The following is a 16,013-nucleotide window of genomic DNA, read 5'->3' on the forward strand; positions in this document are numbered from 1 at the left end:
AAATTCTAGATAGCAATCCAAAGCTCTCTAATCAGCCTTTCGGCCATGGATTGTCATATTGTCACCTACACAATAAATCTCATAGTTAGTGGTCATAGGCATACAATTGTGCAACAGCTCACCATTCTCATGCACAAGATAAGGATCTTCATAATGATGCTCATGGAAGCTAGAGAAATCCCGAATTTGGTTGTTCAAGGTGGTATGATTCTTCCCTGGTTGTCGCTGATTTGGCACAACTTGCCTATCTGGAGGTGGAATATTGAATCAATCAGGTTGCACTTCCCTAGAAGCACGAACCAGCGAGGTAAGACCAATATTCGGATCTTGATTGACACATTTGTGGGCATCACTAGACATAAGTGGCAGCAATGAAGTGAAACACACTCCATACGAATCGCATGGATTTGTGCAAGTTGGAGTTGGTAAAGTAAGCTCGTGGTGACCAGCTTTTGGACATGTGAAGAAGCACGAATGTGCACCACTTTTAGCAGGAATAAGCACGAAATCGGGTTGCAAGTCTTTAATCATAGTTGGGAAATTTTGGACAGCGTTACAACCTACAAAAACAAAATAACCTTCAACTTGAAACAATTCAGAAATTGGGTAAAGAACTAATGGGACATTATTAGCTAGATGGTAAGAAGGCGTAGAACAAGATTTAAATGAGAAAACTCCCTTTAACACTTCAATATTCCTTCCACCAATTGATTCAACTTGAGATTCCAGTGCTAGTCCTTTACGCTTCTCATCAACACCTACATAAAAGCAACAAGAGTTAGTGCTAGTAATATGCTCAAAATAAGGCAAAGGTGATGAATGAACCATAGGTAGAGAACAAGAAGTAGAATATGGAATTTCCCTTTTAGGATGAGCTCGAATGAATCCTCCAATGCGTAGACAGGTTTGAATGGATATTGTTCCATGAATTGATACCAAAGAGATTTAGTTCCTAGAAGACAAACTCCATGGAAACTCACAAAGTGTCCAAGTGACTTCGGGATGGAACATGCCATGACTAACTCTACGTGACTTTGTTTAATCTACACAAACTAAGAGATACCAAACAAAACACATGTTAGCCGGTTAGCAAACAAAATGTTCACACTTTCAACCTTTGTAAACACGGTCAACCCCTCCTCTTTACTCTTCACTAAGGCCAAATTATTCTTGCCTTTTCCCACTCTATTCTTCTCGGGCCATTGCTCACTCATTGTACGTGAGGTTTGATTTTCATTGTCTAGCTCATGTTCATGGCTCGGTTGCAAGCTCATGTTCATGGCTCGGTTGCAACTCATTCATATTTGGCTCTTCAATCAACGAGGAACTAGAATGAAATTTTCCTTTATTAGCACCGGTTGACATATGATTAAGTTGCTCCAAGTGTGAATCCAGCACTTGGCTAATTCTTTCCATCATAGAATCAACCAATGCTTTAGTCCGACTTCAAAAATCATCGCTTGATTCATGAAGCTTTGACTCAATTCGAGAATTCTCGAATTCCTTGTCTTGATTGTCAAGGTACTTCTTAGATGAATCTCGTTTGCTTGAGGTTGACCTCGATTTATATGCTCTGCGCAAACTTCGTTGCTCCTTCTCATACTCATCACAATCTCGTTTATACTTTTCATATACACACGAAGCATGGTAACGTTCCATCTCCTCCCAGAGTGAACGAAACTCATGTTGTGAACTAGATTCTATGGAACTAGAGTGCTTGGGAATAGGCCTCTTGGAACCCCTCCTCCTGAAAGGTTCATTCTCCAAGAATTCTTGGTTGTATGAGTAAGAGGCAACTCCCCTAGGCATGATTACGTGACTTGCCAAAATGGTTAGCAAAGAAAAAGAGATTCCTCACGACACACAATCTCATGTGTATGTCATCACTCATGTATGACTCAAAGCACTCAAATAAGGTTACCAAAATTCCTTACCTTGCCGGTTTGAATAGTTGAGAAATGCCACGCAAAAATCCAAAAATTGTTCACCCACTTTCACACAAGAGTAACCAACGAGCAAAGATATGTTGGACACACTTGGGATGCTGTTATATGACTCAAATAATGCAGGTGAGTAGCCCTAAGATGATCGATACTAGATAAGACACAAAACTCAAAAGCTGAAATTTTGGAATTCCTAGAAAGAACTCTACCCGATGACCCAATTTCTGGAATTTGTTGGGTTACTGTTTGGGATGTGGCGATTGGCTGGGTTTGGGAATCTGATTTGGTTAGTATGTGGGCGGTGGAGGTCGTTCAAGGCTTTGGGAAATGATTTGGTGTGGCGGTTGGCTGGGTTTTGGGAATCTGAATTGGTTTGTATGTGGGCGGTGGAGGTCAGTCAAGGCTTTGGGAAATGATTTGGTGTGGCGGTCGGTTGGGTTTGGGAATCTGATTTGGTGTGGCCGTTGGCTGGGTTTTTGGGAAACTGAATTGGTTAGTATGTGGGGCTGTTTAGGTCGGTCAAAGCTTTGGGGAATGATTTGGTGTTTGGCCGAATAGCTTCTTGGTAGCCTCTAAACCCAAAGGGACTAGGATTAGTTGTAGTTCAAGGTGGGCTTGGTTCACAATTAGGAAACTAAAGCCAATATCTTTTCTTTCCTTTTTTTTTCCTCTTTCTTTTTCGTTTTTTTGTTTCTTCCTCCTTTTTTTTTTTTGGCTCAATCAGATTCCTTCAAGATGCAATTCCAGCCCCAAAAATTTCCTTGCATTCGGTTCAATATCCAAGATTCACCAAGACAAGACTGAAGTTGTTTCAAGTATCTAGAACCCCACGATTTTGGTTTCAAGAAGTTCCAAATCAGTCTTTGGTAGGCCAAGATTTTCAAGAAATTTATTCAAGAAGCTCAAGAACTCACCCAAATATGTTTTGGTATTCAAGTTTTGCAAGAAAACAACATAAAAGTTCGAGAACAAGAGTAAACAGGTTCGGTCAGCCCCCAAAAGAGAATTCCAGCAATGACACAAGGAAACAACAATCAGGTATGCGACTCTCCTCTTTTTTTCTTTTTTTCTTTTTTTTTTTTAAACTTTCGCTGGGTTGTCTACACGACCCAAACACACAATAACCACAAGAGTTTTTCCACAATCTAGGCAACAACCAACAGCAACGAGCAAACCAGAATTCTGGACAGTTTTACAACACCAAACAAGACCACTTGAGAAACGACGACACGAGAGGGAACCCTAGTTGCCGCGACTCCTCTTTCTTTTTTTTTTTTTTTTGATTTCTGGGCAAACAAGAACGACCCACACAACTAAACACAAGCAACAATTGATGAATCTGGGAAATTTAGCGCAAAACACGATGCAACAAATCTGGAAATTGCGGATAGTGAACTAACCCACAAGGACAGATTTGCGACGACAACGCAAGAGACAGAATTTTAACCTACAAGGCACGCTACGGGCAGAATTTTAAACCAAATGACAACACCACTACGGTCAGATTTCAAGACAATGCTTAGACACAATAACGGACAGAATGAGAAAACTCACGATAATGAAGAGACAACGACTACGGACAGATTACGACGCGACAACAACAAGCAACTAAACGGACAGAATTTTTTTCTTTTTTTTGTTTTTGTTTTGAACAATGCAGCGGAACACAAGGAACCGTAGACGACAAACAAAGACAAAACAATGGATATAACGGATTGATACCTCAACCTAGGCTCTGAAGCCAACTGATACGCTCCTCGGTCAACACGTTCCGAGACACATAGCACGTTTGCCCAAGGATCTAGCGAGACTTCCAATCATTTGGATTGTGACTCCTAGAATCAAGAAGGATGAGACGACTTGACTCAAGGCGGTACAACGGCAACTCCAATTGAGGTGGTTACTCAAGTAGATAGGTCGGACGAACAATCAAGAACAATCGCGAGATTGCTCAAGAACCCTTGCCAAGCAAGTAATGGAATTGTAGTTCTTGAATGTAAGAGAAAACAATGCTGAAATTTATTATCAAATTGTCTAACCACCTTTGCTTGTACAAAAGGAGCCTTTTTATAGGCTAGAGACCTAGGGGCCTAATCCTTTTTAGACTTGGATTTTGCGGCCCATCTTCCTACCACTGGCAAGACTAGTTCGGTCCACACTTAACATAAGTTGGGCCGAATTACTTAACTCCACTAATTAACTAGACCAACTAATTAAAACATGACACTATAATAACCAACTCAGCTAACGAAACCAACGACTAACATTACTTGATGCTTCATTGACTTGGATCAATGTGTAGATAACTTCAAGCCTTCAATGTCTCTATGAAAGCCTTGAGTCAAGGCCGCCATCCATCTCGCCATCCGTGCGCACATCAATGACTTAAATAAATTTTCTATCTAAAACTAGAAGAATGCAAATTAAATTTACAATTGATTTTTACTAAATATGAGGAGATATTTGTGTCTATCACCTTAACTTTCTTCCCTCATAGATAGTTCTCATTTTGTATTTTATCAAAAAAATAACTTTTCTATATGTTTAGGTGACTCAATACATTTGAACGCCATTATTGAGTTGCAACATGTAATTTGAGAAAACTTTTCTAAACTATAAATGAACCTACAAATTGTTGCACCTACCAACTCATTTCTAGGCCTTTTTTCGCTTTTTTTTTTACTTTTTTAAAAAACTAATTACTATTTTAAAAATAGTTTTGTTATTTTAATCATCATTCTTTTTATTTATTTTGCTTAAAAATGTGTTGTAACAATAATTGGCTTATTACTTTATTATAAGATTGAGTATTAACTATAATATGGTGCTGTAAATTGGGCATTTGCAATGAAATAATATTGTTTTAGTAAATTCTTTTAGCACTTAATTATTTGGGTAGAACTCTGTAAAATTTTGGGATACTATCTATTAAATGTCCACAAGAGAAAACCTTTTATTATATTTAATTATAAGTTAGAATGTGCAAAAACATTTCCATTTTTTTTGTCCTTAAAAGAAGGAATATCCTCCCTTCCCAAATATGAGAGTGGGAAAAGAACTAAAACTATGAAAGATAACGTCAATAATTGAGTAGCTATCTACCTTTCATTTGATTAACTAATCATCTTAGCTACACCTAGTATTTTTTACGAAAAATCATGAAAAGTCCCCTTAAGGTTTATGATGTTTTCTACTTTACCCTCTAACATTATCTTTTTGACACTTTATCCCCTTTGTTAGTCCACCTCAACAAATGATCTATTGAAACATTGAACTTGAAGAAAATGCCCCTCATTTACACCATTAAAATTTCTGATGAAAATGCCCCCGTCTGTTATTTATAAAGAAACAGTTCCCTTCAAGTCCAGAAATATTGTGTTATCATTTCACGATTCATCAAAGTCTTTAAACTTGTATGCCCTACATTTGAAGCCAAAAAAGGGAAAGAAAATGTCTCAAACTTCTTCAAATCATTTTGTTGCACTTCCTCTAGATGTTGTTCATCACAACATCTAAAGAACCAAATCAAGAAATTTGTGGATGTGGTAAAATAGCACTCTTAAGAAGATCGTGGACTCTAAAACATTCCAGACAGAGATTTCTTGGATGTTCAAATTATACGGTATATGATAAATTAATATCTTTTTTAACTTTTAGACAAAATATTTTGAAAATAATTTATTTTTTTTAGAATCGTTAAGCATATGATTTCTTTCATTTTTTCTTTGCAAAATATATTTGCAAGAGCGGGCTTTTTCCCTCCAAGAAAGGTATGTTTGGGAAAACAATATTACCCGACCTAAACCCATAGGGAGTTTTGTCCATCCATTATTTTATTAGAGATACCATTGTCCTTTACATGTTAACCGTTACCACAGTTACTACTTGAATGCTTTAACTACCAGTCAAGGGGACAAAATGCAAAAACACTCCAAACCTTAAGAGGACTTTCCCTGATTTTTTCCTTTTTTTTTTTACAACCATATCTTACTGTAATATCTAACAAAACACATCATGAAAATGAACATACAAGCATTACATGGGCATAGGTCAGTTTAGTTCAATGCACTATTTGGCTTTACTTGCTTTCCACTGAGTAACCTAATGGACTAGCAAATATTATTAGTCCATGGAGAAAATAAAAAGAATATTTGATCTAATGCACTTGGTAGGTTAAGAGAACTTCGAAAAACTTTAAATGCTAACCTTTTTACATCTTTAAAACATTCAACGTACTAACCTTTTAACTTTCACCAACTATTGAGTAAGAGGAACACATTCAAGTTCAATTTCCAACACTCCTCTTTCAACATTTTGGAGCTTAAGTGCTATTTCTTGCTTCACCTTACCTTCATCTAAGGAAATAATACCATCTCTTACAAGGGTGTTCTCTCTACTTGCTTTCCACTTTCCGAGTTGCATAGGCTCATGAAGTATGGAAGACTCAAAGGCTTTGGCAGCAGAGACTAGAGGTTGAATGTCGATCTCAGCTTCACCCATAAAGTCATCCGTTGTAAATGTATCCTTGTCATATACAAGCTGAATAGAAGTGTCAAAAATAAATGCAAAAATCAGATAAGGTCACAAATTAGTTTAGTGAGAATTTTTTTTAATAATGTAGAGACAAAAACTTTTTTTATTATAATATCATGAGACATATTAACTATTAAAAGGCACAAACTTAAATAAAATTGTAATACTCTTTCTTCTACTCTATAAGTATCACACATAAAACATTAAATCTTACGTTCTCTTGCAATCACACTGATTATGGCCTTTTCCACTAATGATTTCGAATATCAAGAGTTTCTAATTAATTTATTATAAATACTTCTTATATATACTTATAGAAGTTATTTCAAATAGTTTTAATTGCTTTACTTTTTAATCATGACTTTGCTTTCTAACTATGAGAGAAGAATAAATTTGGTTGAAGAGACTAGAATTGCTATGAACTCTTACATATTGAATATAAGAATACAACGAGTACTTAGATTCACATATAGACGGAAGAAACTAATTTATTTGTTAATGGAGGGAGTGAACCATGGCATATTCAAATGTTCATTTAACTAGTTTGGTTGATAATATGTATATATATATATACATATATACATATAAAGATCATAATAATGTTATTTAAGCTATAGACTATCCAATAAAGTTGATTTCTTTGAATTTTTGGATCAAGCAACTCATGATACTAATTTTTCATTGTGTAAACGATGTTAAAAATACAAATTAAAGACAATAACATTGATATGATTTTTCCATGTCAAACTTCCTTTCAATTAATTATAAGAAATTATTGTATTACAAATGCAATCCATTATATTTCATATTGAATTTTGAATAAGTTTTTATTAAAATTGCAAAACTCACAAGTTCTTATTTTTTAAAACTTAGCTCACTTTAGATAATTGATGTAACAAGTCAGCAAAAGGAAAAAGAAAAAGAAGTTCATAATAATAGCACCTTACCAATTTCAGAGGAGGAACATTTTCTGGAATTGACAACATTAGCTTTTCATTCCATACTGGATTCAGGTTATTCTTTATAACCCGTGTCTTTACTGACTGCAACAAATTTACTCATCAATGTTGCTTCTACTACAAAATAACAAATTTTACCTAAACTATATGAAAATATCAAAGTGTTACTAGAAAAGAGAATTACTTGATTCCCTAGTGAGAGGATGACATAAGGATCACTCGTCACCATATCTCGAATAGCCAGGTTCGTGCCTCTAACCACATTTACCTTTATTAGTCCTATAAATTCGACCATACCTGCCTATATCCAGTACAACAATCTAAGATTCATTACATTAAAAAAATGAAAAAGTGAAAAAAAATTCATCCTTTTTTTATGAGTTAATTTGCAGTAACAGAAAAATCATACCATTGAGTTACTCTTCTTTGTGGATCTTTGTTCGGAACTTCTTCTCCAACTATTACGGAATGCTTGACCCAAACCATGGATACGGTTACTGGTTGTTTGCTTCTCATATTGTCTTTTCTCTAAAGTGTAATTACAACTTACGGAATTGCAATAGGATGAGGATGGCGATGGCAAGGTGCAATACATCAGCTCATCACAGTTAGAAAACTGTTGTAACTCATATTTTCTCCTGAAACATCCATAAGGTAAATGCTGATTTGCAGAAATAATTTTTATATTTTACTAATCAGTTATTTGTCAAACATCAATTACCTAATAAAATCAGAGCGTTCTTCAATGGATGAATCTAGTTTTGGTTTTTTGTAGTTTTCTGGAAGAAGAGCTTCATATTTCAAGTTTACAGCAGTATTTCCGCCCATACTAATCAAAGTATCAACTTGCTCATTTGTCCATTCATCAAGTTTCACAGATAAAACCTACAAATGATGAACAAATAGTAACATGATTTATTAATAAAAATTTTATATTTTTTGAAGATATCAAACAATTATTACATCTACTTAAGAAAATTTTGAAAAATCTTTGAACAAAAAATAGAAAGAAGTGACTTCATTTTCCTACTTAATTTTTGGTAATAGTCATTCATGTTCTGGTTGTGATAGTACAAAGGAAAGTAATTCCATCTACTTTTATACTCTTGAATAAAAATAAAGTTGGGTAAGAAATTTTACTTATAACGACATATATGGCTTTTGTATGTACAAAATTTTTTTACTAGAAGAGAGAGAGAGAGAGAATAAGATTAAAATTAGATGACACACGACCATAATATGGCTAAACCAAAAATTATTAAATTATATTTATATGCAATCCTTATCTTTTATATAATTTTTATATAAAATTCCCAAATCACAACATATATAACTTTTATACAGTATGTCTTTTACTAGAAAGAATAAGATTACAATTAAATGACATGCTGCCTTAAGTAAAAAATTATCAAATTACATTTCTATATAATTCTTGTTGTGAGATTGCTAAATAATATTTTTCTATATTAATGACAACAATATTTTGACAAATAGGAGATACCAAAAAGACAAAACTTAACTCCTACAAGTGATAGAACATATTTCAGTAAAATGCAGAGAAAAGACACAATAAAGGAGGAGAAGAGAAAAATTAAGTGGATAAAAGAGGCCATACTTCTTTATGGTTTCTTTGATCAAGGGAATCCCCATGGTGTTTCATGTTAATGCCATTAAATCCAACACTAATATTTTCAATTGCCATTAGAATGCCACATGATTTCAATTAATATTATTATTCCCAATTTTGTTCCTACTAATAGCTCCATAAAATTTTTGATTTTCAATTGCCATTTTCATCCACTATTCCATCAAATATAAAATACTATGCAAATAATGCTAGTTAGAGAATAGTTTGCACTTTCTTTTAAAAAATTGCAATATCATCTTAATCAGGTAATCCTAACGAAATTTAAGTGAAAATTTTAAATGTTTTACTCCTACATTTGCATAACAAAAGAGATTATATAAGCATGTCACAAACACTTAAATATTAATTGTAGCACAGATAAATGAAAAAAATTTCATATTACTGATTTAAATTTTTTTATGTCATCCTAAGTAAGCTTAGAAGGTAAATTAAAACAAATCAAAACCTTACCTCATCAGCACTTTTTATGTCACCACTTACTCCTACATTTTATTTAATTAGTTTTTGTTTCTTTGCTACTAGTTATCAGCCTATTCAATCTTCCTTCTTTATCTATCATATTAAATTTGAAATATAATTATATTGATCAAGAAATTACAACAAGAACTATAAGCATATACGCAATTATACAACTTAAAATCATCACAAAATTATAGAGGAAGTTACTAAGTATCCCAAATGAATTAAACTTCAAAAAGGAAGTCTCCTTTAGAGGTTTCATATTCCATGCTATCAAAATCTTATTAAGTGAATGTTTATTTTAATTTATTTTGTGTCTCTCATAAACTAAAAATTAATTTCAGACTAAAATTTTATATAAAATCATACTTGTTGGAGCAATAAAGATAGATTCTGTGAAAGTTTAAATCCTTGCAAAATTTGCCTTCTTTTGTAGAGTACTCTTATAAAATTTTCTTTCTTAACTTCAATAAGACTAGAGGGAGGGTGCGGAAAAAAAACATTAGCATCAAAATATAAAGAGAAAATATCTAAAGTTAAAACTTCCTCTAAGACTATATCTTGTTAATCGGATACTTGTATTGAGAATAATGAATGTCCTTACTCAGTACTGCATAGCCATTATAAAGATTGAATAATTCATTTCTAATAAAATCAAATACAAGACATAAAGATAAAAGATGAATAGTTATAATTGACTCTTTCCATCAAGAAAATCAAAACTATTCAAAACCAACTTAGTTCTCTTAATTGGTCCTTACTTGCTACTATGTACAGAAAGTTACACTATTTTTTTGATATCCACCATTGAAACACATTCTTGGTTTTATAGAAGTGTTTTTTTTAGTTTAGAATTTTGGCCCAATAAGAAGGGTTTAGTTTTATAAGATTGATGTGCTCAATCGTTTCTACATAGAATTACATAAACCAAAAGCAATAGTTCTTCATCTTATTTGGGGTTAGACTAAGTCTTTTTGGTGGGTAATTACTTCCTAGGGTATCATTTTGTTTGAACAATAAATGATTTTACAAGTTTAGTGCTAATAAAAGATATATATTTGATTTTGCTATGTGAATTGCTTCTAACTTTTTCACAAAAAACTGATGTAGTACCTTATTTATTAAAGTATAGTTACTGGCAATCCACAATATACAATCATAGTACTAGTGTTAGTATATAAATATAGTCAAGAGAATATCAAACCTATATGATGAATACTTTTGTGATATGCAATCCACAATATACAATCATAGTACTAGTGTTAGCATATAAATACATAGTCAAGAGAAATATCAAACCTATAGGATGAATACCTTTGTGATATGCACCCCCAGACTTCTGTGAACTCCAGAACACTTGATACATATAAAAGCTCCAAAATTGAATGATCTGATAATCATGAAATAAGTTCTATTGAGTCATAGACAAAGGATGTAAAAACAATAGTAAAAGAAATACATAAAAATCAAAGCACCACTGGAACAAAATATCTAGCTACAGACTTTAAAGTTCATGTTTGACTAACACAAAGGAAGAATAGAAAATGTCACAGATAGTTGGGTATAAAATTCTATTGTCAAGTAAGATATCGGTCCATATAATTACAAGGCAAATATTCTTTTTCCTTTTAATTATTTTACAAAATGATCGAATGCTCTACATTCTCCTATAGGTGTAATTGAGTAAACCAATGTTATTAGCATCTACCTTTTAAATAGAACTATATTCATGATAATTAATTGAATAAAATCATATTGCTCCAAAGAAATTTAATGGCCAACTTATGTTTGTTATATCATTTCTCAGCATATTTGGACCAATAATAGTGATATGGATCATACTATAAGACCTATAATTATAAGATTTAAAATATCTATGACTCAACATTAAATGACTTTAACCAAGTACAGACTAATTATTTCAGACTATTGTAGGTATAAAAACTAGAAAGTTAGTTGGTGTCATTATTCTGATACAAGAAAAATTTTAAAGTAGTCCTTAGTCCTTGTATTATAGATAAATTTTTGATGACATTCAAGCTATACACTTAGAGAGTGATTTCTAAGTATTTAACCCATTAAGTATCGATGTTTAATCTCGTATGTCTAAACAATATAGATGTGTTATAGCTATGATGGATAGATTTCGAGAATTTTGAGGTTGGCTGATGATATCGCTATAATTATGGCATCATTCTTGTGACTCAATTTCAGGGCAGGTCATTAAAAAGAAATTCTATAGCATCCATGTGATACTAAAATATGTATAGAATAAGAATAGATGAATTCTAGACATCTTATAAGTATTATATTTATTTGAAAATGTGAACTGCTATTATAAATGGGGAGAATTAGAATTTTTTGCTATGAAATATAACTCAAAGGGAAAAAAGAAACAAAGAAAAAAGGAAGTAAAACTCAAGGGGGAAGAAGAAAGATTACCTCTCTCATTTTTTTTCTTTTTTCCTTAATTTGGCTTTGAAATAGGTATTTCTCATAGTTCTAATTTACAATATTACTTTAAATAAGCCATCTTCAGTCCTTGGTACTTAAAGATTCTTTTCATACAAAAAACATGTCATTATTTTATTTCTAAAAAGAAAAATAGAATCTTTAGAAATGTTTATTGTTGCTCAAGACACTTAATGTCAAAAAGTCATAAGATGCTTATAACTCATACAAGTAATAGATAAACATACTTTAATCCTTCCATAAAATTTCGTAAAAAAGACAATTTTTATAGTGACATCAGCTAATGTAGCTAAACATAAAGTAGTAGAATATCTATTCTACTTTAAAAAAAATATGAAGAAACATAAATACTATTTAGAAACGGCCTAAGTATATAAAACTAAAGAATATCACAATAATTGAAAATCTAAACTAAAAAAATCAAAGAAGTTAACAATTTAAATTCTAATACTCACACCCATTTTGGTTCAGGTGATCCACAATCTGCACAAAATCTATTGCCTCGTTCAACTAGTAGACTTTCCAATCTTCTTTGAGGACCTAATCAGTAGACAGATAATTTTTGATAACATCTAAAGTTAGAAAATTAAAATTAAGTAAAACTACAAAAAGGAACCATTACAGAAGCAATTTTAACTTTGTAAATGTTCATGATAGTGAACTAATTATGATGCAATTGCTTTAGTTGTTTCTAACTAAGTAATGAGTTAAGTAAATGCTGACTCGATTACTTGACAATCATGTGTAAAGAATTTCAATTTAATAAACAGGCATGCACGGTGCTAACCAAATTGGCTAAATGAATATGAAATTATAACAATACACCAATACCATAAAATTAACCTCACACCTATTAGACTAAGTTTAAAAGATTAATTATATATTAAACTAATCTCATATTCAGTATATCAAATGGATTTGCACCATTGTTGCGAAAGAATAGCTATTCAAGGGCAAACCATGTAGAACTAGTGTTAAACCATTGCTAAAACTATCTATATGACTCTTTTCCAATCTATTCTAAAATAATATGAATTCCAATGTTACTTTCTTAGGATAAAGTTTCAAAAAATGAAATAAATATTAAAGTAAAATAGATGATATATACTCAAATAGCAAGTGATACCAATTAAGGATTACAACACAGTGATCAAGTACACAATATTATAGTGTTCATGGATTTTAGTCTTTGATCTTATGCAACAAAATACTATAGCCTTATTTGGTGATTACCACTTGTCTTCAAATAAGAAAACTGAAGATTTTGTATATTTCTCTAGAATTGTTAGATTTAGTCATTGTAGTAGTTTAGCATTTTTTAAAGTACCAAATAAAGTACAAAAATAATTGTGTTTCTCAAAGAAACATAATGTATAATATAAAAGGTGCTCAATCTTTAACAGCAACAATTGAAGAATTTAAAATATTGCATGATGATAAGAAATAAAGCAATAGTGTTCCAAATTTTCTTCTCTTGTTTATTTTTCTCGACAACTAGATCACTGTATTTATAAATATTGTAAAAGGAACCATCTATGCCTTAAAGAAAAATGTCAAATTGACTTTCTTTCATGATCTACAAAACAAAAAAAATATTATATTATTATATCATAATTAATGAATGAAAATTTAATACAAGAAAAGAAAGTTTTTAAAATCAATTGAGAGAAGACCAAAAAAAAAAAGAAATACTTCTAGATGAGAATTCCCTAATCAAAAGGCAAATTGTAATTGTAGAAGGAAATTACTGAAGTTTTTATACCAAATCCCCAATACAGTAGATAAGATTTGCCTCAATAAGTTGGATAATATTTTCTATTTATTGATTTCTGATAAACTATTATGAATTTATATAAACCAAGTTATTCTATGTCATTTCTTAGCAAGTTTATTACAAAAACTTGAGTTAAATAAACTAAAATAGAATCTTTGAGGGTGAAAGTTATAAGGTAATGATAATGTCAAAGATACTCATGGTTCAGTAATATTGGGGTTAGGTCAGAAATTAAGCAATAAGACATCACGTACTAGAAGAAAGATTGTGTCTTTCGTTTGACAAGCAACTATAACTTGGAGAGGTTTCCATTTGTAGTAGGTCAGAGAGGCAGAAACCTGACCAAGTAAAGATAGAAATGTCACATATTTACCAGATACAAAATAAAAATTTGAAATTAGGACTATAATTAAACTCAAACTTTTGTACCTATTAATAATATAGCTCTATCTTGGTAATGAAATCACAAATCAGTAGAAAAATAAAGTCATCATTTAAAACTCCCTTAACAACTAAATATGAGAACATTTTTTTGCATTGAACTCCTACAACTAGGTAGTTCAAACTAATGAAATAAACTTATAGTCAAATAAAAAATCATTTAGCAGCCAACTAAAATGATAACTAAAAAATGCAAAAATAAAATAGAAAATAAAAAAAGAAAGACACTAGTACATAATAATTATGGCCATTATCAAATAAATATAAATTTAGAATGATACTAATAATAGCAATAGTAATACAAAATTAGCACAATTATCATCCTTCAACTCTACTAAATTTTTAAATTGATGAATTCATAGATATAGTATCTACAATTGTGTCATACAAAAGTATAAGTCAAAATACATATGATCAATGATCCAAAGACTTCCTATTGTATTGTAAAACTATTAACATCCAAAAGCAAAATGCCATTTTTGTTTAAACACAACTATTAAGATGTAATCACAGCATAACCAAAAGAAAAAAATATTTATTCATTATTATGTCCAATAATGTGATATTGATGTTTACATAGCAAAATTTCATTTTTTCTAATTGGAGTGTATAGGAGAATATTTTAATTAATTTTACCTTGAGATGGTAGATTGTTTGGCATACAAATCTATCAATTTTACTAAAATAGAAAGCGAGGGGAACAAGAAACTAGGCCTCCTTCAAAATTTAGTTACATTATCCTAATATTAAGCACTTGAAAGTTTTCTAGCCTTGTTAAATATAACTTGAGAATAAATACTAGATAAATCAAGAACAAAAATTGACTGGAGGGAGAAGTGCTACAATTCGATGAAGCATTAGCAATCCGATTTGATTCACAAATATTACATAGAAAATGTGTTCTATAATTTTTTTATTCACATTTTTGGAATAATTCTATTAATGAAATGAAAATAAAGAAAAAATTTCAATTTTAACACTTTTGTAATATTAGTTTTATAAATATATGGAAATATCATTTGTATCCTCATTATTATGATTTGTCAAGAGACAAGTATTAGTGTAAAATTTCGAAGAGAAATGCTTGTCAAAAATAAAATCCAAATTAACATGACTTTCATCGTCAAGAAAACAATTATAATCAAAACAAATTTTTGTACAATCTTCTTCACAATTACAATAAAACTTGAAAACTTCATCTATGGCAAAAGAGAAATTGCTTACCTGAAACATCGTTTCTATTTGTATTCCCTTGTTCCACGGACATTTTTAGTCCCACAGACACCCCATTTAAAGAAACTAGCATTACAACACCATTAAATCCATTCTACTTTTCTATCCTGCATCAAAACATGAAAACCATAAGAGAAGAAATGCAAAATAGATTAAAAAGAGACAAATAAAATTTAAGGTTATAGAACATACCCTTATATCATCACAAGAATACTCTTCTATCAATATCTGATTTGAAATGATTGGTTAATGAGAAATCAGCCTTTGAAAAAATTATATACATGTAGGAAATAAAGGCCTTTCTCATACATCAATTAACTTTTCAAAGTGTTAAATATATATACATTTTGTAAATTCAAAAGAATTGTGATGCATAATTGTTGGATGTGTAAAAGACCATATGTACAAAGAAATAGATAGGAGAAGATTTAAGATAAGATGAATCAGAATTCAAGAAATTCCACACATTGTAGATGGATTCCTTAATGATTTCCTTATTCTCCCTTTGTTTTTCTTCTTCTCTCTCAAGAACATGAAACAAAAGTCAATGA

General features: G+C 31.2%; 1 protein-coding gene across 1 annotated transcript; it reads right to left on the reverse strand.

Moving 5' to 3' along the window:
• Nucleotides 1-6,200: 6,200 nt before the first annotated feature.
• On the reverse strand, nt 6,201-15,496 carry LOC113723758 (probable ADP-ribosylation factor GTPase-activating protein AGD11). Its single transcript, XM_027246738.1, has 9 exons — nt 15,454-15,496; nt 14,043-14,126; nt 12,470-12,554; nt 10,857-10,932; nt 8,157-8,320; nt 7,845-8,073; nt 7,620-7,736; nt 7,424-7,519; nt 6,201-6,482 (listed from the first exon to the last, which is right to left on the reverse strand). Exons 1-9 carry the CDS (start codon nt 15,494-15,496, stop codon nt 6,201-6,203), a joined length of 1,176 nt encoding a protein of 391 aa, XP_027102539.1.
• Between the last annotated feature and the right edge of the window lie 517 nt (nt 15,497-16,013).

The sequence above is a fragment of the Coffea arabica genome, chromosome 2c (genome assembly GCF_036785885.1).
Source record: "Coffea arabica cultivar ET-39 chromosome 2c, Coffea Arabica ET-39 HiFi, whole genome shotgun sequence".
NCBI classification, from domain to species: Eukaryota; Viridiplantae; Streptophyta; class Magnoliopsida; order Gentianales; family Rubiaceae; genus Coffea; species Coffea arabica.

Coding starts and splice junctions, on each gene's coding strand:
- LOC113723758 (XM_027246738.1), bottom strand. CDS start 15,496: ATGTCCGTGGAACAAGGGAATACAAATAGAAACGATGTTTCAG. Junction 12,555..14,042: donor AAGACACAATCTTTCTTCTA/GTACGTGATGTC, acceptor TCTACTGATTAG/GTCCTCAAAGAAGATTGGAA. Junction 7,737..7,844: donor CAAAGAAGAGTAACTCAATG/GTATGATTTTTC, acceptor TACTGGATATAG/GCAGGTATGGTCGAATTTAT.